We start from the raw sequence: 24,932 nt of genomic DNA on the forward strand, positions 1-24,932 counted from the left end.
CAAGACCACACACCAAATCAAAGGCCGAAACACTTGCAGCCACACAAACCCTAATCCTAAGTGGCTCTGCTAATTACTGCTCTAATAATTAATAACTGCTCAACTGCAAATGCTGAATAGCAGGAGTGCTTTCCAGCTGGATGAATATTCAGCTACCTGGAAACACACAACCCAAGGTCCCCTGACAGCCCTAGTCAATCACATATCAACAACGCACGTGAATCGTTCCAATTGTTCAGTGACCATCAACTGTGCGTCCCAGAAGGGGAGGCAGTGCTCTGAAAAGTTGTTTATTCTCCTACTTTCAGCCAGGTGCTTTCTAAATCAGACCATCAGGAGAGTCTACTACAGCTTTGCTGAAGAGCTGCCCCACAGTCCAAGTCCACACTTCTTCCATGAAGGCTCTCCCCAACACGGACATCTCCCCGATCTGGTGCCACTTTCTGCCTCCACTGGACACCAGGGACTTGTGCTACAAGCACCAAACCCCCTCCTCTCCCAGAAGACTGAACCAGGCCTGCAAGAAAGGCAGGAGCATCTAAGGGCTCACTTAAAGATGCAAAGATTTAAGGGAGCAGGGGGAGAAAAGAACTGACATAAATTAGGTCAAGTGCTCCTGAAAAATGCCAGTTCCTTTATATATAGCAACAGCACTGATATCTTTTAATCTCAGCTTGCCACTGTCAGATATTAGCTGAAATTCCCTGCTTTTGCTCCGGCTGCCATATAAAGTGCCATGTATTTAATATTAATGAGGCAGATGAAACAGAATGAGACTAGGCTGGCACTTTCTGTGATAAAAGACAGCTTGTGGCAGAAAAGCATTCATTTAAAAGCACTAGGGATTTCTCTTGGCTAGGAAATTACATACAAGATACAGGAAAACAACAAAACCCTTTTCAAATGTAATTAAAAATCTTGATCTTCTGATTCTATAGGTTAACAAAGGCATAATGGTTGACTGGTTGTTTCTTCTGCTAAGATAACCACAGTGGCAGGGAGTTGAGTTACCTGGCCAGAATTATGGGAAGCTTTAGCTGAACTGCTGAATCAAGATTTGAAAGATTACTCCCCCCCGCCTCCCAGAGTCCATACCCTTGTGCTTACACTCAGGCAAAAAACCTCAGGGCTCAGAGCTCTGCCCAAAAATGCAAAGGTATAACGAGGCCTGCCACAGGCCAACCCAGACATGAGGCAGATCTGAAGGAGGAAAAAGCAGCAGCCAATGGATGTGGTGATGAAGTGGTACGATGTGTCACCAGACGATATCACAAAATCCCTGCTCCTCTTGGGGCCTTGACATGAAGATTTGAGGACTGTGCATATGTTCAGTCCCAGATGGCAGCGTTAAGCCTTATAATCACTCCCAGCACTTACAGGGAGCAATACCTGCTCACAGTATGACAACCTAATCTTTTCTCTGCAAACCTCAGAATAAATTAGTACTGCTCCCAATTATTTAATTCCACACTTCCTGACAATACCAGCCTTGACACTTCAAACTAGGAACAAAACAACAACAAAGACTAAAATAACATCAGCCATGCTGTGGCTGTGTTCCTTCCCAGATATCCAAGAAATGTCATCATACTAACTAAAACTAAAGGAGACAACAGAGAAAAAAAAAAAATTTAATCACAGATGAAGCAAGAAAAGGAAAATCCAACTACATGTATGCACAATCTCTTTACTGGCAACCCTGTATATTTCCTAGACACATCCAGGCGATATGGGGAAATCCATCTCCTTCAGGGAGATGCCAGGAATGAGTGTCAGCCATAACCTGGTACCTTCACCTTTCCAGGAGGCAAGTTTCTCATTTCCAAGCTAGTCTGTTGCCTGCCAAATTTTGTCCTAGAAAAATTAGGCCAGGACCATCAGCCTGGCATTGTTCATTCACCTGAAAGCTGCCAAAAGCTCCAGACTGACTCAGATCAGAGGAGAAGGGTTTGCACAGGGACTGAAGGGAGATGATTTGAGTGCATCCAAAGGCAAAGGCTTGTCTGTGCCTACAGCAGGAACCCCTATCTGGAAGGCCAAAAGCAGCCCTGCAATTCCACCTCTACTGCAGGTCACTACTGTACTCCCTGTGAACCCCTCTTCGTGCTGCCCTGCGGAGCCACAAGCTCACGGGGTCACCAACAAACCATCTCCCCAGCTTGAGCCTTTCACTTTCTCTACAGACAAAAACAGAGCTGCCACCACCAGACGGCCAGAATCTTAATTCAAGCCAAGTTCACGTGCTTACACAAAGCACTCTGCACACTTGGTGCATTCAACACATCTGGTAAATAAGTTCTGTTGAGCCTTTTGCTTACAGGACACTGTAATTGACTTTGTACCCAGCAAAGCCACCCAGGGAACCACCTTCAGATCCACTGACAGCCCCAAACAGCCCAGAAAGACATTTAAAAACATCCCGCCAAGGAGTCAAAACAGTGCCTCACTTCCACACCCATCACGTGAGAGAGGTTAATGTAATTCCTGAATGAAAGTCATGAGAAGCATGCAGATTTCCAGGAACAATTTCTATTAGAACTACTGCTGTGCACAGGAATCAGCTCTCAGGAGCCGCCGGCAAAGCAGGGGCAGCAACCGTGGCAAAACCAAAGTGCTTTAAAACCAAAGTGTTTTTAAACCAAAGTGTTTTTCTATTAGCTTCTGCCAAGTATTCATGAGCAGATCTGGTAAAGAAATAACCCATAATTACAGTACTTCAATAACATATTTACAGCAGCTAGATCCCATCTGAAAATAAACCCAGAAATAGAAAATCCAATTAGACAATAGAAAGACCTAAAGAAGCTGTAAGCTCAGAAGGAAGAAAGCACCAACTCCCAAAAACAGCAGCAGTCTGCTTTTTGACAGCACCTTATGTGGGATGCTACTACAGAAAACAAAACCTTAAGCCTGCAAGAAAAGATGCAGCTTCTTCCTATTTGCAGACACTTCAAGATCTCTAATTGCAAATCCAGATCCTAACCCTGTGTCACCAAAAACACGGGCACAGCTTGTGTCTTTAAGTAAGGAGTTCCAAAGATAGCTCAAAACTCATAAATCACAGAGCTCAGCAAAATAACTGTACTAGCAGGCAAAGGCAGTATTGGCCTTTGGACTACAGCTTGTGCCAGCAGAGCACCACTTAGATGGGATGAGCAGAGCACTTCAGAGATGGAGAAAGTTTCTAGAAAGGCTGGGACCTGCTAAAGGAAAACCACAGGGAGCTGTTCTTCCTTCTTGTGGCTCTTCCTTCAGCACCTTGTGCACGGCCAGCTGGACCTTGCCTACACTCCCGTTCATCACACCTGCCCAAGCTGTGGACAACAACAGTTCTGGCAACAAAGTCCTGGCCCACAGGTGTCTAAACCAGGCACCAGGGTGCAGAGGATGGGGAAACGCATCCAGATTGGAGGGAGCAGCCAAGAAGGGGCATCTCTTACTCCCACTGCATAGGACACAAACAAGGACTCTGTGGAGCAAGAACAACATTTGGGGTAAATTTCCATTGAGGCTGCTGTGAGCTAAGAGAGAGCCCAAAGTGGGTTCTGTGTCTCTGCTCCAGCAGCAGCACTGAACTGTCCCTGTGCCGTGGTGTTTGTCTGAACCATTATTCCGCATCGCTTCCTCCAGCGGGCTGGAGAGCTGCTCACAGAGCTGGAAGTGAAGGCAGCTACACAGCGTACCTAAAAAAAGCTTAGAGTACTATTGAGAGGCTTTTCTTGTTTATTTTTACATCACCTGGTCACATCCAACTGCTCTACGCTGAAGCTGCTACAGAATCTTCTCCTGAAAGAGCCCCTGCAGCTCACAGGACTGAAGCACAGAGCCAAATCACACCAAGGGCAAGGCTGGATGAAGCTGCAGCATCTGCCAAGCCAAGAGAAGACCCTGTGCCCTTGGCATCTCTCCTGCCAAGCAAGCACTGAGCAGCCTCACACCCGTGCTCCCAGAATTACCTCAAAGAGCCACAGGGCTGCTGCAGGGGTGGGAAGGGGATACATAAAACATGCCTCAGCTGTGCGTAAATATTTTATTCCTCAGATTCATGCTTAGTCAATCCTCATCATTATTTTAGGGGCCTTACTCAGGCACTAAAATTGCTTCCCCATCATCTCACCTACACAAAGTAAGGACTTTGCAAGTATCTCAAGTATCTGACTCCAGCTCAGCTCATTCACACTGCAAAAGCTAGAGGTCCTGAGTGTGTGGTGGGCACACACACAACCTGGCCCGTGACCAAGGCTGTGCTGAAATAAAAGCAAGGAGGAGGCAGGTTCCCACCACTGTTAGCATCAACAGGAGCAGCAAGAATTGTCTGAAAGAATTTCCTACTGCAAACAGACAGCGAGGTGAATAAAGGAAACAAAAAGGTCACAAACTAAAGTACAGCCCTGTGTGCAACACCCAGGGCTTCCTTGGTGCAGACAGCTGAGCCAGGCCAGGCCCAACACTCCCACTTAGCAGCAGCAGGCCAGGAAGGCAAACCCTGTGCCCTGGCCACCTCAGCAATCCAAGCAGTGCCTCCCACACCCACAGCATCACCACATTCAGTGAGAGCAGTCTGCAGCCCCACAAGGCAGAAGCATGGTAGCCCCTTCCCTGCTGCCCATCTCTTGTCCCAGGCCAGCGCTGGCCCTGTGGCACTCAGCAGCACACACACATGTGGCTCTCCAAAGGTGCTGCCCCCAGCTCTTGCTGAGCCCAGTGAGTGTCAGCAAATCTGCTGCTAAAAGACAAAGCACAGAGGCTTCAGCCCCGCACTACCTTCGCATCTCCCTCGCCTTCCTCCCCTCCATGGAAACCAGCAGTCTCTCATTATCAAGTATTTTTAAAACAGATTGAAGAGTAAGAATACATTGTGCTGTTTTAATCTCTCAGATAACATTTTCTATGGTTCCCATGCAAAATCTGCACTCCAGCCTCATTTTCCCTTCAGTTTTTGTTAGGCTTAGAAAGAGGGGGTACATTAATAAATGAACATGAGTCTCACTCCTGTAACACAACCAAGCTCTGGTTCTGTACTCATTTAGGATAAACACAAAGGGAAGGGTAGGTAGGCCAGGGCCCTCTTCCATACTCAGATCTACCAACAAACCATCCAACACTGGTCAAGACACTGGGAATTAATCCAAGAGGAAGAAAAGTGTCCCCTAGCCAGCACATCTCAACAGCTTCCAGACTGGAAGTGGCTTATCTCACACTGAGCCCAGATGACCACAGCATCCTCTCAGCCTGGTTCATGTTTAAGCATAGATATGGATTTCATCAGCTGAGAGCTCCCACAGCAGCTCCCAGCACCCATCCTGCCAAAACTTTGCTTATGCATGCCTCTACATTTGCATGCCGGGATCAGTCTCCATTAAGTCAAATGAAATTACAGGCAGCACATTACACATGTGCCATCACATCTGTGGGATCAGGGCCTTAAAGGGAAAGCCTCCCATCCGACCAAAACACGCCCTGCTCGGCTACAATTAAACACAGACACTTCAGAGCAGTTTGCTCAAGTTATTTTTCTATGCATACTTTTACAATTAACATAATATCATATCCTGCCAGGACGTAAAAGGTTGTGACTCAGGAATGTTATCATCATTTTAACTCCAAGTGACTTGCTTTTGGTTTCATTCCTTTCCTTTTTCTTTCCCCCCCTTCCTTTAATTCTCCCTCCAACAAGATGCATGCCACTCGCAGCTCCACTTAATCATGTTTTGTAACAAAGTTGGAAAGGCAAACCTTCACCAGTCTTGCCTTGCTCTAACGTATAATTAACTCTTCCTTCCAACTCCCAGCAGCACAACAGCAGCATGCAAAGTGGGAGCATGGAGGATTAGATAAGGAGGTACATAAGCGAGAACATGCCCAACACCTCCTGAGTGCCAGGCCACCATCCTTTCTTCTCTTATCAGCCCAAGATAAAACAACTCCCTTGTCCAAAAAGCACGGACTCGGCAGGATGCAGGGCCTGCCCCGCAGCTGCTTCCGAGGAAGCCCTCCGCCCTCCCTCTCCCACATGCTTCTCTCATGCTGACAGATGCTTCATCCCCCAGTCAGTCCCACGGGGCTGGACTCAGCAGCCCACAGACAATTTGGTTTAACTGGTGCAAAACCCTCTGTGGATTCGGTTCTGGGATAGCCATGGGCTTGGAGTCACCAAAATAACCCAAGAGGCTCAGCAGCAGCACCAGTTTAACATAATTTAAAAAAAAAGTGCCAAACATATTCACAAGAACAAACAGCAATCACATCTTGCAATAAGCCACGTTCCTGAGCCTCTTCATGCTGCAAAGCTACTGCTCCACACAAAGCCAAAAGGCTCTGCTTGGCAATACCCTTCAGCTTGCCCTAAAAAATCATCTGAAGGCACACCTTCAATGCATATTCTTACACTGAAAGCCAAACTTCAATTTCCAACCATGCTTTAGACCTTAAGATCAAGGAAACATTTCAGAAGAAGCCTTACAAATGGCTGGTATAATTTATAGGTATTCTGTTAAGAAGCACCAGCTCTCATTTTGCTTAATAGCATAACTTCCCCACCTCCAGTAACACCATTAACCCCATCTCCATACAGTCACTTTTCCACATCAGAGGAACCATACAGCCCCGCAGACCCACAAGCACTTAATAAACCCTAAAAGAAACTTGTCTCATCCTGGTCACATCTTGAACGCAGACCATTTTCTTATTTTGAGAGGGAGTCACATGCAAGTCCTCCACTCATGGGCAACTTCTATGTTACTCCCAAGCACTGAAAAAGTTACCGGGACGTCGGTCAAGTCTCTCCCTCCCCTGGCCGACAATGCACAAAAGCGCATTCAGTCTGGTCACGGTGGAGTTTCATTCACGTTTCTGCAAGCTGGACGCCAGAGAGATTTCCTTTTCTTTCTCGGCATACTTCGTTGTTGTGGGTTTGGGGGCTTTTTCACTTTCTCCCCGTCAGGGGGAAATCTTTCGTCTTTCTCAAAACGAACCTAAAAACCCTCTCGGCCACCACACCCCCAGAAAAACGGTCACGCTGGAAAACGCAGGACACGCGTGCCCCAGAACCCTTCCATGCCGGGACCGCCGCAGCCTCCCGGGGAGCGCGGGCCCGTCCCGCCCGCCCACCCGCACGGGGCACAGCCCTTCCCGCTCTCCGCTTTCCCATCCGCGGGCAGCGGCGGGGCAGAAACACCCAGGGGAAAGCGCCAACACCTCAGCGGCGGCGGACGCAGCCCAGGACCATCCCCGCCGTTCCCCCGTGCCCGCGGGGCTCCGGGAGCAGCTGCCCGCCGCCGCCACGGCCCCGCCGCAATCACGAGCCGCGGCTCCAAAACGGGGCCGAAAAAAGTTTTGCGCGGGCTCCCCCCGGCCCCGGAAAGGGGCAAAGGCGGCGAGTCCACCGTGCCCCCCAGCACCGCACCCCCGCAGCCCCCCGCGAGCATCGCTCCCCTACAGCCCCCGGCACGGCATCCCCAGCGCTGCGCCCCTGCAGCCCCCGGCAGATCCCGCCACCGCGCTCCGGCGATCCGCGCCCGGGCGATCCGGCCCCGCGCCGCCCCCCGGCCCCGCGCACCGCCGGTCTGCCCACGGCCACGGCCATCGCGGAGCGGTGTCTGCGCTGCGCTGCCGCCCGCCGCCTCTGCGCTGCCTGCTAGCACTGCAACATGGCCACCCAGCGGGGAGGGCCCATGCGCAATGCAAAGGGGCCGGGCGGCGAGGCGGGACCCCCCCGGCCCTCCCCCGGGGCCGCCGGGCAGCGCGGGCAGGCGGCCGGCGCCGCTCCGCCACCCGGGGAGCCCCGAAAGGCGGCGGGAGTCCCGGGGGGCGGCAGTCAGTGCCCAGCGGTAACCCCCCGCTAATCCCTCTTCTGCCCACGCCCGGCCGTGGTACCCGTCCCCTTAACCCTGAAGGGTCTCTCTCGCCCATCCTGGCAGTGCCACAGATGAACATACTGACACATCTGCTCCAGAGACCCTTGCAAAGAGACAGCCAAGCAAGCGCTCAGCAAGATCCTCCTCAGCAAGTAGGAGTGCAGGGATTCAGCAGAGACGTATTTCTAACAAGGAGGCACACAGGAGCCCTTAACTGCCTTGTATAACAACACAGAGGACAAAACATGCTACCTCATTCCTCTTGTTTCTCTGAGCACTTCTGTCAAATACACAAACATAGTTTCTAAACAAACTTGGTATACCAAACAGCAGCCACGGTGGCCAGTTGCTCTCCCATGTCACAGCATGTCACAGGTGAGACAGCCACAATACAGAGTGTCACCACACCACTTGAGAAGGTTTCAAGCATCTGCCCTTCTTGTTCTTTAGCCTAACCTTTCACACCCCCATGGGTCATGCATCACACCTGTGTGCCCTCTGCTCCCTGTGGTGACTGGCCAGTGCCCCTGGACACTCCATGGCTGTTCCTTCAGCAATGTTCACCTGCTGCTCACAGCTAGAGCCCACTGGGGATGAGGCTCGGCAGCCCCACTCCCAATCACCACAAACTGTGTGCCCACACTCCCACTCCCCTAAATGACTTCTAGGGCTGAAGAGAAGCATAGCTGGCTCCTTGCCACTCCAGCTGACAAACATTTATCCTGGTGTTGAGCATGATATTCCTTTACCTAAAAAGTGGGGACTCTTAGGGCTAAGCTAAACCTGTCTTGCTTGCAAATCTATGGCCAAGGTAGGGATGAAGAAAAGGCCCTGCACTACTTTGTGAGACATAAAACCCCAAAGGGCTACAGAAGACAAGAGACCCTATTTGTTGCACACTTGAAGGACACACTGAATTATGGACACACCAGAGCTACCCCCATATAAGAACATCCACAGAATCAAAAGAAAAAAGCCAGCAGAATAAAAACTGAAAGCACAAGTAAATGACCCAAGGTAGTGATAACCAAATAGACCTTTGCAGTGCACTTACCATTTGTAGTCGCTTCAACGTCAGGCTCGTACCTTTCCCTCAAAAAAAAGCGGTTTCTGTATGGCTATATAGTAACACATGGCTGTTTGAAGAGGCTACAGTGTCCAGGTATCTCCTTCTTGCAGCTTTTATGATTGTGTTTTGAAGAACTCAGGAGCTGATTTTGGAGAGTGGTCACCCACACCAGCTCCTGCACCCCCAGCCTGAACCAGAACCAATGGAAGTGCACTACCAGACCCTCCTCCCCCCAGCAGCTGAGGATCTGCACCTGGACAGTGCCCTCAGCCGGGTACAGGTGCAGCCCCCACCAGCAAAGCTGCTGCACCAACAGACATGCAAAGGTGTCTATCAAGAACATTTGGCAAACATAGCTGGTGCAGTGCTTTCATCACTCTAACATGTCAGGCGTTAATGCCAAGATCCGAGGGAGGCTTCAGCATTAGACGCATTATTGCTCTTGTAGCAAATTCCTCCTGCACTCACAGCTCCAGTGAGGAGGTGCTGAGCCAGCCTGCACCGGGAAAGGCACCCGGACCAGTGCAGCCTCTAGTGGAAACCTGGCGATCCTATCTGAAGGGCTGCCCTCGTGGTACCTGTGGGTGAGGCACACAAAGCTTCCCCTCGTCCGGATTAGAGATGCACGATACTCCCACATCAGCATAACTCAACCAACATGAAAATCTCCTGTGCTCACAAAACCTTGATGTGACTCACCGTGTCCTTCCTTGGCCTGGAGCTGGGAGAGCTGTGGCCGTGTTTCCTCCATGATACTCACGCACAGACACCTTCCTGGGTACGGCCATCCATGCTGAAAGAGCAGGGGGAGAAAAACATCAGCACAAAGAAACATTTTGCCACCTTCCCCGAGCTCAGCTAGTGCAGCTCTTTGCAACTGTTAGTGTTCGGTACCTTGCTCCTCAAAATTTCATACCCATTGCAAACAAATCAACGCTAACAAATCAATGCCTTTTCATTCCAGAAACTCCATAGAAACTGTTTCAATGTTTCTAAAGGGAATTGCAAGCCCCTCATTCCAGAGACCCCACAGGAATTGTTTCAACGTTCCCAAAGACGTTAGGCATACACTTTGCAAAGCCACAATATACAGAGTATCATCCTACCATTTCAGAAGGCTCAACCTATACCCAGTAACACCACACCACAGCCAAAGACTTCAAGCACCAGTCTTGTTCTTTAGCCCAGCCTTTTATACCCTCACGGTTCATGCATGGCACCTGTGTGCCCTCTGCTCCCCGCGGTGATTGGTCAGTGCCCCTGGGCACTCCATGGCTGCTCCTTCAGCAATGCTCACCTGCTGCTCACAGCTGTAGCCCATTGGGGATGATGCTCGGCCACAGCCCCACTCCCAATGACCACAAACTGTGTGCCTACATGTACGCAGCATCTATTGCAATCTCTGTCCGTGGTTTGTGAGGGCTGCATACACTTCTGGGTTTGCAGCAGGCTGCAGGATATGCCAGCTGCTTACATGAGAGGCAGCTAAAAATATTTACGGATAGCTAGGAGCCTGCGGCAGAGATGGCTTCTGAAGTGTGACTTAGGGCCTGATCCAGACCTCTTTAAAGCCACAGAGCCCACACTGAGCTCAGTCCCTCCATTCTCTGACTGTGAGACAGAAAATCCAGCACACCTTCTCTCTCACACTTTTGCCCACTATTCAGTCCCCAAACTGCTTGGGACAGGGGCTGTCATTTATTCAGTGTGCCCAGGGCCCACTGCCCATGGGGGCACTGATCTTACCATCCCTCTCAGCTGTTATGTACACACTTGTGGTATCAGCATGGGCAGTACAGAACAAAGTGAGATCCCCACAACAGCACATCGTGTGTCCAACCTCTCTCAGCCACGCAGCAAATACAGAGATGAGATGTGGTGAGATACGATGTGACTGCAGACACTCGTGGTGTTTGTGTGTGGTTGTTGTGCATGGGTTGCTGTACATGTTGTAATAATAGCTACCCCAAACCACAGCACACTTGTGAGTCTTTACTGTCAATTTTCTCAAGTCCGGCGTCACAGGGTGGCTCAGGATGGGATGCACCTCTGGTGTTGGGGTGTTTCATGGAGCACTGAACGTCCCTGAGGATGGAGACCGACCCTCTCCAGCCAACCTCTTCCTACAGCTGACCACCCTCGCTGTAAAATAGTTTTCCCTCGCACACAAATGGAATTTCCTGCATTTCAATTTGTGCCTATCATCTGCTGTGCGTTCACTGACACAATGACTGATAAGCAGCTCTTTGGTCTCGCTGCCCGCCAGCAAAGGACCCTTGCACTTCTCAGCTCCTCCCGCCCCCCTAGCCTGCTTCTCTCCTTCGGTGTCACCTCTCCTCAGCGCTGTCACCCCAGCTCGCACCACCACGGGCCGCCACCCGGGGCAAAGGCGACCGTGGGGTGGCGGCCCGGCCACGGAGGAGGAGGAGGAGGCGGAGAGGCCCGGCGCGGCGGGAGGCGGGTTTCCGCGCCGCACCTGGGTGCAGCGCCGAGCACCGAGGCACGGCACCGAGCACCGAAAGCCGGCCGGCCCGGAGCATGGCGCGGGAGCTGAGCCAGGAGGCTGTGCTGGACTTCCTCTGGGCGGCCGGGGGGCGAGCCCCCAACACGGCGCTGCTCCGCCACTTCCAGCGGTTCCTCCGCGACCCGGCGCTGACGGAGCAGCAGCGGCGGGAGCGCCGCGAGTACTTCAAGAGCCTCGTCAACTCCCTGGCCACCGTCCACCCCGCCGCCGCCCCCGGCGCCTCCAAGGACATCGTCCTCCGCCGCAGGTACCGCGACCTCCTCGATGAGGAGCTGCCGCCGCCGGAGGAACAGCGGAAGCAGGAGGAGGAAAAGAACGAGCCGTCGCCGCCGCCCCGACGCGACCCCGACGGGCGGCGCGGCCCCCGCGGGGAGGCGGCGGAGCAGGGGCGGCCCGGCGGGGCGGGGGGCTGCTCCGCCCGGGGCCGCGGCGGGCCGTGCTGCGAGTGCCGCCGGGCGCGCCGCGCTGCCGCCGCCGTCCCCGCGCCGGGCCCCGGGACACCGCCCACCCCCCGGCCGCCCCGCTCCCGCTCCCCGCCGCCCCCTCCGCAGCCGCCCCCGTACCGGACCGAGCCGCCCCCGTACCGGACCCAGCCGCTGTCCTCGGGCCCCTGGGCGCTTCGCCCCGGCGGCACAGCGCGCCCCCGGCCCCCTGCGCAGCCGTCGGGTCCTGGGGCGCTGTCCCCCGCGGTGCCGCCCCGGTCCCGATCGCCGCCGCTGCCTGCCGCCGGGCTGCCCTCTGCCACAGCGTCCCGGGCCCGGACGCCACCGCCGCCACCGGGCCCGGGGATGCCGCCTCCCTACAGGTTGCCTCAGCCCCGATCTTTGCCGCAGCCCGCGACCGGGATGCCCTTGCTGAAGGCTCCACGGCCCTCAGCAAGCCCGGAGAGGCGAACCCCCGCCGGACCCATCCCGTCCCCGCTGCTGTCACCGGGCCCCGGGGCGCTGTCCCCGCGGGACCTGCCCCCTTCCCGATCCTTGCCGCTGCTGTCCGCCCCGGAGGTGCTGCCCCTGTCCCGCTCCCTGCAGGCGCTCCCTGCCAGCCCCTCCTCATCGCTATTGCTTTTGTCGGGCCCCGAGGCGCTCGCTTCCACCAGGCTGCCCCCATCGCAGTCCAGGTCCCTGCAGCAGCTCCCCACCAGGCCGTCCCCAGACCTGCCGAGGGGATCCAGGGGGCTGACCCCCAAGGGACCAACCCAACTTCAAGTCCTGAGACTGCGCCCGTGTCAAAGCCTGACACTGCCGTCAGGTCCTGGGATCCTGCCCCCCACCAGGCCCCCCCCACCCCAATCCCTGCCACAGTCCGCCACTCTCCCTTCCCCATGCCGCCCCCTGCAGCCACCCCTTGCCAGGTCACCCCCATCCCAGTCCTTGCTGCCAGCACAGGGCCCCGCAGTGTCCCAAGCCGCAGAGAGCCAGCTCCCAGCACCGCTGCCTGTTTTCCAGAGCATCAGGCGCCAGCTCGCTTTGTCGGAGGCGCAGGGCACCCCCTCCTCAGCGCACGATGACTGTGGGCGGCAGCCTCGCTCCGTGCTCGCCAAGAGCTCCCCTAGGAACGCCGCAAGCCGGGGGCCCCTGGTGCCGCTGGGACAGCGGGAGCACGCCTGGCTGGTGGCAATGTCAGCAGGCTGCTGGGCTCAGGTGCGGGGGCTCTTTCTGGAAGAGCCTGAGCTGGCCCTGCAGAGGGACTTCATATCGGGCTTCACGGTCCTTCACTGGCTGGCCAAGCACGGCGACGGGCCGGGCCTGCAGGAGCTGGCAGCGGCGGCGCGGCAGCTCGGGCTGGCCCTGGACGTGGACGCGCGCTCGGGCTGCGGGTACACGCCGCTGCACCTGGCTGCCATACACGGCCACCAGCTTGTCATCAAGGTGCTGGTGCTGCAGCTGGGCTGCCAGGTGCAGGTGCGGGACGGCAGCGGGCGCCGGCCCTGGGAATATCTGGGCAGCTCCACCTCGGGGGAGATCTGGCAGCTCCTGGAGGCACCCCGCGGCACAATCATGTTCCCCACGCAGCCCCTGGCCCGCAGCGCGTCCTCTGTCAGCAAGGTCTCGCCGTCCGCCGGCAGGGCAGCGCTGCCTGCCTGCCTCAGGGTGCAGCTCGGCCGTGGGGCAGTGTCCCACCAATCCGGCAGCGACAGCGACTGAGACAGCTCCCGGCATCTCTGCCAGTGGAGATGGGACCTTGGTGGCCACCCTGAGAGAGGAAGCCACGCAGGCACAACAAAAGCCGTGAAACAGACTGAACCTACTGGAGAATGTACTTTTAAATTATTCCAATGAACTGTTTTCTGAGCCTCTCTGCCCTTCCTCCCATTTCTTGCTTTTCTACCAGCAAAAGGATGCAGTAACTGTGCTGGAAGGAGGAAGAACCTTCGGGAGGCAAGTCCTGCGCAGCCCACAGGGCCAGGACCAGCTGCTGCGTGCAGCCACGACCACCAGCATTAGTGGGACCGTGGCTTTGGGGGGAGACTCAAGTCTGGCCCCAATCCAGGCAGAGCACTTGCTTTTGCTGACAGTGACAGATTGTTGTTGGTCCCGGGGTTTGCAAAACACTTGTTTACACCACCTCAATTCTGGGGAGCAGTAAAATGACATCCCTTTTTAATCCCAGCAGATTAAGGATGAGTCCCTCTTTTAAAAATGCATCTGATCAAGATCCAGCCTTCCAGCGAGTAGGGAAGGGCGTTTCCCAGGCCACCTTGCCCACCATTCCATGCTGAAAGGAATGCAGGGTAGCACCACAGCCCTGCTCCCCTGCACAGCTGCCCGGGGCTGCCCAGCAGTATCCCTGCTGCTCCCTCATTCCTGCACCTCCAGTTGCTCTCCTCACACCACAGGATTAGGAAGTGGTACCTGTGTTGTGGCTAGGGCCATGTTCCCACGCCCCGGCACGGAAAGCATTCCGGGAGGATTTTGTGTTGGGCAGAAAAGGAGCTGGGCTGTAGGACGGGTCCCAGAGGAAAGGCAGGAAAGGCAGTTTCATAACCAGAGCTGCATCTTCCCAGAGACACCAGCCCCAAACTGCCTGTCAGGTGTTTATGTGGTGGGGGCAGGTGGGACTGGGGGCCAAGTGCAGTCATGAGATGTCCAGTGGAGTAATTCCTCAGAGTTTACAAAAATCAAACTGTCTTTAGGAATCTCAGTGGATTGTGTAGGTCCTATAATGTACTCTGCTCTCAGCTTTAGCATAAATGAGCTTCTAAAGTGTCAAAAATTGCAACACGTTCATCTTGCACCTAATCTGTCCCTCCTATAGATGCTCTGTGGAGGCAGGAAGAGAGCTGAGATACACGAGCCAGGGATCCAGTGCTGCCAGGCTGATGCTGCTGCTGGGTGACCTCAGGTGCAGGAGCAGTGAAACTGGGCCTGCTGTCTCAGCCTCAGTGGGAGGCTTTGGGGCACAGCAGAGCAGGAGGTGGGAGCGCTCATGCATTTGAGGCATGTGTGTGAGTGCCTGCAGTTTCGGGGAGGAACAGCAACGAGGGCAGCAGAACCTGACCCTTGCATAACACGCGTGCCAGGGAATGCCTCGAGTCCTTGCTCAAGCACTAATTGAGGTCTCTGCTTTGCTTGGGGTTTATTTGAGGGAGGAACTTTTTCCTGCACAAGGGAAGCTACTCTGCCTGACTCTCGGGCCACAGAAGGTTGAGGCCTTTTCCCAGCCTGTTTTTCTCCTTTTACAGGGAAAGAGTTTAGTAAACCAAAGCAGTGTCCTGTCAATGATCATTCCTCTCTGAGATGAAACACCATCTTGAACTCATAAGAAATTCAGCTCTGAAGTGGCCTCTGAGCCACCAGCAGGAGAATGTGGAGGGCCCTCTGGGACCTCCCAGAGCAGGAGGAATCCTGTGTATTCCCCCTTCCTCTTCAATCCAGCTGGGGTTTATACTCTAGGTCACACCAACACACAAAGTCTCTGCTGCCTGATGAAGCAATGAAGCCTTTGCCACCACATTTAGAGCCATTGTCACTACTCACATCATGCAGCAGGCTCCCTGGGGAAAGGGATCCCTAAGGCCTTCCACAAGCCTTGGCTATGAGCTCCTAAAAGCAACCCTGTTGGACAGGGTACATCAGGGATGCCATCAGAGCCTTCCTGTACAGGGAGCTTCTCAGAAGTAACCCCAAATAAATTAAGTTTGTGAGCTGACTAAAACTGGGGCGGGGGGGCATATTTTTTCTCCAAAGACAGCTTCCAAAGAAGAAGGTTTTCCCCTTTGTATCTTCCATGCTGCTACCTTGGGATTCTCATCTTACACCCTTTCCCTGACCTTTCTCCGTGACGCAAACCAAAGTGGTGCTTTTTTTTCTTGCACACTGTTTCAGCCCTCACCTGTCACCTTTTTCAGAGCCCTTTTCTCTCCCTGGCAGTGTTGACAGACTGCTGAACTAAATAAGTTGTGACCTGATTTTGTGATCACTGTTTGCTTGCCTATTGAGATGAGACAGATAAGCTGGATTCTCCAATTTTTTGAATTACAGAGCAACTGTTAGGAAGCTCAAACCTTTCCATTCTGGATTCAGTGTGCATTCACTCTGGTTTATCAGCTCAGTGGTGTTAGGACTGCTCATACTGCTAATACTGCACAGCTCCTACACCACACAGTTATTTGGGGGAATAACCACTCTTAACTCCCAGAAAGCCTCATCCTCCCAAGTTTTCTGCGAGTGAAATAAGCAGTGGACAGTGTGAAACCCATGTCCAGCCCATGGTGGGAGGCAGGGTTCCCTCAGCCACTGCTGCCTTGGTGCGTCACAGATCCAGCCAGCCAGGAGTAATCCACCACTGGATACACACACATGCAGCCTGAGCATTTCCAAGTTCTCCTCATCTCCTTGCTACTTACTTGTCAGCCTGCCTGGCCCCTTCCACACCTGTGCACGTTGCTGTTTCCTCATTGCAGCTGGACGTGGCTCCTTGCCTCACACCCAGTGCAGGCATCTGACTTCGCACCGCCCTGAAACGCAGGATTACGCACGGCAGGACTCTGCCCTCTCCTCTCGCTGCATTTAAACACACCTCCCACTCGGCGGCTGCTGCTGGCAAAGTCCACCCCTCCCCTCTGTCACGCTTATCTCTGATCAGCTGCTTTGTACTCCAAAGCCCCCGTCCTGCAGAGGGGGAGGGTGTTTCCCCGCCTCGGCCTTTGCCCAGCACAGGCTGTCAAACCTGGCAGGGGTAAGCCCTCACCACCCCTCACACCCACAGCACCACGGCTGAGAGCGGGCGCACGGCACGGCCCATGTTCAGCTGGATCCACGCCTCAAGGTGGGGACGAGGACCAAAGGTGGAGCAACGCTGGGAGCCCAGCTCAAAGCGCCCAAGAGGCTTTTGTGCAATTAAAAAAGTGTTCCTGGGCAAGGCAGGTGAGCAAGAGAACAGAACACTGCAAACCGAAACCAATGGCCATAGGACCCTTTATATCACAGCACTTTATGAAGCAGACAAACAGAACTTGAAGAGTTAAAAAAAAAAAAAGGAGAGTCCATCACACAAAACATTTTTTCTTACTATGACAAATGTCATTTTGAATTAAATAGTTTGTATACAACTCCACAGTGAGAAGAAAGTCTTGCACACTTCTAGCAAGTAATGAAACAATCACAAATGCTACTAAATGCTGTTAAAGCTAGAATTTCCCATAATTACATTTACTACAGGTAGCACCAGATGTAGGTTAGTACAGTAGTGCTAGTAAAATCTATGTATTGTATAAGTGGCCTTGCCCCAATCCTAGTTGTTCTAAATGTGCTGCAGCTGTGATGTCCTTAATTGGGCAGCAGCTGTGGCCAACGAAGGTAACTGGGATAAAAGGGGGTGGGCTGGCTGGTCAGGGGGAGCCTTGGAGGAGCCCTGATGAAGAAGCAGGAGCAACAGTGCTGCGAAGAGCTGCTTGTGAGACAACCACCCAGAAGGTATGGGACTCTAGAAATACGATAAGAGCAATATAATAACAACAGGTTAGCAGAGTGGGGTTTAGTATAAGAAACCCCCTCCCACCCCTTCCCAATTAATACTACAGCCTGAATTTCCCCAGCGAGTGAGAACTGTTAGCCTTTCAGGGAAATACAAATATTGTCTTTGAAAACTCAGTCACACTGGAAAGCTCTAAAAGGAGAGTTCTTAGTTTAGTTAAATTAATACCCCTCATCTCCATCATGAGTCTATTTAAGCACAGAAAATGTGTTTTACCATTAATTAAAATAAATATATTTTAGGATACCAAGAAAAGCTTGGTACAGAGGCACTATTGTGTTAAATACTTAACTGAGCCCATAGTGCAATACTTGTCTGTAAAGACACAGATGGGTGATCTTGTGGAGGTTGGCTTTGTCCTAGAGCTGTTAATTTGATCTGGTGGAGCAAACTACTTTTTGGATGGTTTAAATAAGCATAAGGCTCATGGTATTTTAAATCTGGATAGGATTTCAGCAAGGCACTTAAGCTCCTCACACTTATCCAGACTTCCCTACAGTACAGGCTGTCATAAAATAAAAAGTAACCCAGAACCTGTTTGTGAAATATATCTTTATACCGCTCTTAAGATTTTTTAGCTCTGATGGTACTGGAGGAAAGCACAAAACTGCTCATGGCAGATGGGTCTGATAAAGATTTTGGGCGCCTTTTTTGCTATGTGATAATGTTTCATAGGCAGCCATGCTCTATGTGCTCAAAAGCCACAAGCTATTTAAAATAAATTGCTTAACAAGTCCTAGTTTCTGTTGAGAAGGAAAGGCCCATCAAAACTATTGGCAAGGTCCTCCACACAAGCATGTCTGTCCATGTGGACTGGCCTCCGTTTGCATTTCTAATGCTGCCGTGGCAAGGAAGGACCACAATCCTTCAGGATGTGTCCCAGCAGTTTCCCCCTTGCTGAGGGGCCTCTGTAAAGAGAGATCTTGGTTTAAATATTTTCTTTTGGCCTTTCTGAGTCACAGCTCGAGAGTGAAGGAATGTTCTGAAGAATTTGATACCAGAAGAGGTATTTTATAGACTTTCATGAAGCCCAGGATATTTCAGTGGAAGTGGGAATCAGAAGAATTTGAATTGGTGTGTGTCACAGACCTGGAGCCCCATGGTAATTCCACAGGGAACAAATAGCTTTGCACAGCCAGGCACAGGGCAGGTGTTACTGCAGGTTGTCCAAAGTCCACGTGGGAGGTGCATGGCACTGGTAAAGAGCAGAGAATGTGTCAGGGAAATAGGAAGGGCTTGAGTCTCACTTGGAGAGAGGACAAGAGGCACTTGCCAGGCCTTAGTGGGGAGTGTTGTTGCTACAGGGATGCAGAGCTGTGCTCCTCCATCCACAAACACTGCACCCTCCTTATCTCCCCAGTGCTTCTCACATGCCTGGTGATGGTATCTAAAGTGACCCTAGAACAAAACAGGCAGCTGATAAGGATGAGGGCAGGGTTTGTCCTCAGAGTCAGGCTGTTTGCAAGCCTGCTAGTGGCCAAGGGAGAAGCAGATGCTGCTGCTCACTTGCAGCCTGCAGGACTGTGCCGAGCTTGGGGACAGCAGCTGTCCCTCCCTTGCACCACTGCTGGCTTCCAGTCCTGCAGCTCTGCTCTCCCTGTGAGTTTACCCAAGGGAAAGCCTGCCTGTCACTGTGGATTGTTTCACCTCCCTGCCCGGCCATGCCAGTGCCCCTGGTTCAGCCCACGCAGGCAGGCTGGGGAACCAAGGTGGGAGCCTGTGCTGTCACCCTGGTTTGACACCCAATGTCACACTGCCTGCTGTGTCTGAGCCAGGCTGGGTCCCTTAGCCTCTGTGCTCGTGCCAAGTGGCATCAAGTCACCCTGCAGGCAGGAAGACCTCTGCTGGGCACGTGCTGAATATTACTGAAGAGTGTAAAATGCAAACACTGCAAGGGGATTAACTCTTGCATAAGAAAAAGTGTGTAGAACAGCCCAATGCATTAAGAAATAATCTTATTCTTTTCCTTCCTTGTGCTCAAATACTTAACCTGAGTTTCCAGCTCTGCTTGAGTCGTATCACCAGTGGCAAGGAATGTAAAGCCTGACTCTTGTCCTAACATACTTTCTGCTGGAGGTTTCTAAGCCACAAGGCTGCTATGGGTTCTCTCCATCCGAGTGCTGGTCACTACAGTCCGCAGGCAAGGGCAAGGGATGTACCAGAGCAGGTGTGATTGTTTTAGAGGGAAAAAGGAGGAATGAAATGCTCTTGCCAAGGCAGGGAGGCTTCCAGGCAAGTGGCTTTAATAAACAGCATCCCCAGGAGGTCACTAAGCCTGGCAGTCTTGCCTGCAGGTTGGAGACGCACGGATGGGCACAGTCAAGGGAAGCTGCACATTTTTCTTTGCATAAGCACTGGAACTGGTTTAGTCATATGCTGAGTGGCATACTCAGGGGGAATGCAGATGCTTGAGCTCAGGAGGTATTTGCATGTGATTTGGATTCTTTGTCTGTTTGCTCTATAAGTACTGAGTAGATGATTTAAGTCAAGATCTTGCAACTCTGCCCTCTCCATGGTTTTTCATTGCTGCCTCACAAGAAGCCCAAGGTTGCTGTTCCTCATAGTGGCTGCCTGTAGATTTCATGATGGGTGACTTTATAGCTGCTGGATGTCTGCGCTGGAGGCAAGCAGCAGTCAGCCATGGATCTGGAGGTCCATGCAATCAGGCATGGCATCTGGACAGTCCTGCTCCTGCCTATGGCCGAAGGGGAGGGCAGGTGCAGGGGTGCTTCCCTCGGATTTTGGTACCTTGCAGACTTGGCAGGCATGCCATGCCCCTTGCCTGTCCCTAGGCACTGTGGGATTCCATGCAGCCCAGCTGCCAGGCTGCTCCTCACACCCTGGGCACACTGTCACTTGTCATGGGAGGGCAGAGTCTCAGTGGAGCCTGCCACCCCTGCTGGCTGCTGCACTGGTGGCTGCATTGGGGCAGCCAGTTGGGTTTGTGCTGTCCCCTGGGCCTGAGGCACGGCTGGGGCTTTGCCATTACTCACATTCTCCCAATCCTTCCTGTCAGGGTGACAAATCCCACCTGCCCTTCCTTTTCCTTGCAGGGCTCTGAACCACTGCTTTTTTTCACCACACTGTGCCAGAATCTATAGTAGGAGTCCTAGTAAACTCTATGTATTGTATAAGTGGCCTTGCCCCAATCCTAGTTGTTCTAAATGTGCTGCAGCTGTGATGTCCTTAATTGGGCAGCAGCTGTGGCTAATGAAGGTAACTGGGATAAAAAGGGGTGGGTTGGCCAGTCAGGGAAAGCCTTGAAGGAGCCCTGACGAAGAAGCAGGAACAACAGTGCTGCGAAGAGCTGTGTGTGAGAAAACCACCCAGAAGATATGGGACTCTAGAAATATGATAAGAACAATATGAATACAACAAGACTCATTTCATGAATCCAGCCAGGATTACCACAGCCTTACGTGGGGTTAGGAGCAGGGATTCTGATCTGCCCACAGTGCTTGGGAATGATGCTCTTGCTTTCCAGCAGAACTTACTCATCTGCCACTTCTAAATGTATTTCCAAACTTGTGTGTGAATATTTCTAACTGGGTCCTTCCCCTTTACCTACCAGATGAGATGCCAGCCTGGGAAATGGCCCCTCATGAATTATGGGAGACAACCAAATCAGCTGCCTGCACTTGACACTTTTTACAGCTGCTGTATCCTATAAAAGCACATCAGTCTTAAACCTGAGTGTCTCTTTGTTTGTTGCACCTCAGCAGCCAGAGCTCAGGGCTGTTTTGTGAACCAAGGGAGTCCTCATGACTCATTCTGGGTAAGCCCTAAATCTGGCTGACAAATCACTGGGGGAGAAGGTGGCAGGAAGGGGAAGGAACTTCTCCCCACCTATCATCATTTTGATGGCTCTTCAGTGTCTCATGGCTCAGAATGGACAATGTTAATGTTCCTTCTAAGACTGTTACGTTTTTAACCAGCGTGTTCTTTCCAAGGCATTTTCCAAATACTTGCTGACCATTTTCTCTTGCCTAAAATTGAATTCAAGAAACTTGAGCCAGCCTAAATACAATCCCTTTTCACTGTGGGTGGCTCAAATGAGACCAATTCTGGCACACGTTTTTGTGGAAAAGAACTCCAGATGGCTTGAGTTTCTAAGCCATCCTGGCATGCTCTATGTGCTATGTCAGGCTAGAAAAGAGCTCTGCTAAACCAGTCTAACCTAAGGTTGCTGAAATGCTTTTGTGGCCACTGGTCCCACCCTGTCCAAAGTCACTGTGAGGGGTTTTCCTCCAACAATTAGAGTCCCAAAACAAGAAACTGATTCACAGTCTTTCAGTCCAAGGAAAATCTCTGCCTCACAGGTTTTGCAGAATGAGAGTGACATAAGGAAAATCAAGCCTTATAATGCTAAGGAGATAATATAAAAGGACCAACAGAGGTGTCTACTGTGTCCTGGATGTATCTACTATGACAACCCAGATGCAGTCCTCCTGTGGTCTGGAATGCAGCAAATCCTTCAGAAGAGCATTCCCAGTTACTTGGCAAAACCCTGGGAGCTTTAACTTTACATGTGGCATGATGTGATAAAAGCTGATTTATGAAGAGGGAACAAAACAAAGACTAGAACCCCAGCCTGGTGCAGACACCTCCACTCAAGATGAAAGTGGCTGAGAAGGCTTGCTCCAGTGATGATCCTTTTTTCACTGACACCTTGTTTCACCCACACGGGGTCCAGACCCAGCTAACCAGCTCTACTGCTGGAGTTACTCTGTGGAGGGCAATGCAGCTGCACTCCCTTTTACCTTCCCTCGCCACGTGGACCCTTCAAGGCTGTACAGGTTTTATTCAGCAGGTTAGGGATAGGAAAATCCATAGGTCCCCATCTTCAGCCACCACACAAATCCCCTTGCAGGGGAGGTGAGGATCATGAGGTGCCAATCAAACCCAGATTGCCTGGGGCTAGACCACAGGAATATCTAAGGCTTGGGAAGTGCTGCTATCCTGCTGTGACATCCCGGTGAGAAGTGTTCCAGGGTCTGCTCCCTGTTGCAGAAGTTTGCAGTGCAGTCAGAGATGTAAAGTAAACAGCTGTGCTGCTAAGGAAAACGAGTACTTAGTGCTGCCCGAGTTGAGAGACCTCGAGAAAAACACCTGAAGGGTCACTAATCCATGGGTTCTGCATGGAGCTCCCACTGCAACAGCTGCCTGACTAAGAGCTATGGTGACCCCCAAGGAGGAGGGAAAGATGGACCTGGATTCTTAATTTCAGAGTAGCAGTGTGAGATGCAAAGCTGTGTTTCGTGTCAGGTACAAACAGGCGATGTGTGTATTTGTGAATGCAAAATGTGGGGACCCTGACAATGGGAGAGCTGTGAATTCTAATAATAACTGAGGAGAATAAAGCATGGAAAAAGGCCTTTGAACCTATCTTTTGTTTGCAATTAACCCTGGTTGATTTAGGAGCATTGGAATTAAGGTGTTAAAGATGTTGCTTTTTGCTTGCATTTAATCCATAGAAAGCTTTGCAATGATAATCTTTTGAAGTATAATTTTAGAATATTACTTGTATCCTTGAAACTATAGCTTTGGAATATATATAAAGGAAATATGCTTATCTCACGCCTTATTGAAGCAGAGAAAAACAGCTTGAGACAGGAAGATGAACATCACCTCAAGGATTTATGGTTTTGACCAAAGGGAAGCTAGACATCACTGTTATGAGATTTACAGTCTCTGCAATTAAAAGGTGGACACACATCTGGGGAGCTGGACCCCACCAGATGTGATTCATCTTCTTTCGGAAACTGGACTGTCACCACCTGGGGATACTCCTTTGAGATCCATCCTGAGAAATTAAAATCACAATAGTGTATGGAATTGTCATGTAATAATTTGGAATAAAAATTGCTGATGAGTAAAAGATTGGAAATAGAAACTGCTGAAAAAAACTGATGAGTACCCCTATAAATACCTGTAACCATCAATTGTCGGTGTGCAGTTGGAGGGAAAACTTCCTCCACTGTACGCAGCGCTGTATTGCTCATATTTTACCATATTAATTAATAAATTGATTGCTGCTTGAATATTGGCCTAGTCAAGCTTCTTATTCATAACAGCAGGGACATCCAGTGAGGAGTAAATGCAAGCAGCTCCTTTCAGAGGAGGCAGTAAACTCTTGAAGCGAGGCGTTTGCCACCCTCAAACTTAAAAGGTGAAGGAGGGAGGTGCCGAAGTGAAGTGAGTCCAACAAAACAAAGGCCCAGTTCTCCAGGGTAGTTAACAATTTGCTCTAGTTAAATCTAATCCACTGAGAGATGAGAGAAACACACAGATTATCAGCTTGGGTCAATGTTAGTGAGGGAAATAAAATGAGGAGACATACTTTAAATTCCAGTGACACAATCAGCAAACTCCTTTCATCACTTTGTGACAGTGCAAGAAGTTCTTTATAATTAACTTAATTTATAATTAACCTGGAATAGAGGTGCCTCCTTTTGAATGTAGGGAAAGCTGAAATCAGGAAGCCCTCAGGGATAAAAACCTGTGGTGTGGCCACGCAAGCCCAGCTGGTATCCAGGGCAGACTGGGCCTTCCTGGCACAAACTTCCCTCTGAGGCAGTGCCTGGGGAACCTGAGTGCCAGCAGGCTCTGGAGCGCCTCTCACCCTCCTGCCACACTGCACTGGGGCTCCTCGAGTCACTCTCTTTTCTGAGAGCAGGCTAAAGCCTCCTCCTGGGAGTCTGGCTCCACTCCTCTGTGGTATCCGGCCGAGCCCTAGAGTTTCCCCCAAGGATAGCACAGGGCTGGAAGATACTGTGGCAGTGAGAGCATTGTTTTAGCCAGCTCCGCAGAGGGGCCAGGGAAACTCTGTGCAACTAAACTCTTCAGGGGAGTCATCACTGCCCAAGCCAAAAGACAGAAACTTCTCAGATGAGACAAACTGATGGGCTGTGGTAGCAACAGAGAACCAGACACTTCAACAGCAGGAGCAGAGGATTGCTTAAGTTCAAGTCCCCAGATATTCCAAGGGAGACAAAACAGCCTGGGAGTGTATATAGAAATGCAATGTGTATGTCTGTTATGCTGTAACAGAATAATATTTAGGTTGTAAGAGTAACCAGGGGCTATTGCTGAGAACAGAATCCCATCCAGACAGTATTGACACAAATATTCCCTAAAGCCGGCGTGAGAAAAAGATGCAGCCCTTGCCTGATGCATTGAGAATGAACTCACAGAGACAAAAACAAATCTTCCCCAAAGAAAATGAAGCTTAAAGCAAACGGTAAGCTTTCTCTCACTCTAGGAAAGGGTGAGGGGTTTCTCTTGTCATTATTTTAGCAGCACAATCCTTGCATTGGTGAGCGTCAGTGATTGAGGGGCAGTGCCTGAAGCAGTGGTGCCCCCCCAGGGCGGTGCATGCACAGAACTCCTGTACTGGCCCCGGGGCTGGATGCCTTCCCCCAAGGAGGAGAAAGCTTCTGCTTACTCTTTCGGCAACAGCTGGGGGCTCCCTCTCAGCTGCAGCCCTGAGCCCCTCGGGACGTGTCCC

The 24,932-nt window shown here is 51.7% G+C and overlaps 2 protein-coding genes across 2 annotated transcripts in view; one reads left to right on the plus strand and one right to left on the minus strand.

Annotated features, from left to right (window-relative positions):
• SEPTIN11 (septin 11) overlaps positions 1 to 7,654 on the minus strand; it is a 41,611-nt gene extending 33,957 nt beyond the window's left edge. The window contains exon 1 of the mRNA XM_059469867.1: positions 7,559 to 7,654. Within this exon, the coding sequence (XP_059325850.1) occupies positions 7,559 to 7,585 (27 nt within the window). The 5' untranslated portion in view covers positions 7,586 to 7,654. The remainder of the gene's footprint in view (positions 1 to 7,558) is intronic.
• Positions 7,655 to 11,463: 3,809 nt separating this feature from the next.
• Positions 11,464 to 13,593, plus strand: SOWAHB (sosondowah ankyrin repeat domain family member B). Its single transcript, XM_059471197.1, has 2 exons — positions 11,464 to 12,286; positions 12,413 to 13,593. The coding sequence occupies exons 1-2, from the start codon at positions 11,464 to 11,466 to the stop codon at positions 13,591 to 13,593; spliced, it is 2,004 nt and encodes a 667-aa protein (XP_059327180.1).
• Positions 13,594 to 24,932: the final 11,339 nt, after the last annotated feature.

The sequence above is a fragment of the Ammospiza nelsoni genome, chromosome 4 (assembly GCF_027579445.1).
Source record: "Ammospiza nelsoni isolate bAmmNel1 chromosome 4, bAmmNel1.pri, whole genome shotgun sequence".
Classification (NCBI taxonomy): Eukaryota; Metazoa; Chordata; class Aves; order Passeriformes; family Passerellidae; genus Ammospiza; species Ammospiza nelsoni.

Coding starts and splice junctions, on each gene's coding strand:
- SOWAHB (XM_059471197.1), top strand. CDS start 11,464: ATGGCGCGGGAGCTGAGCCAGGAGGCTGTGCTGGACTTCCTCTGGGCG. Junction 12,287..12,412: donor CCGATCTTTGCCGCAGCCCG/CGACCGGGATGC, acceptor CGCGGGACCTGC/CCCCTTCCCGATCCTTGCCG.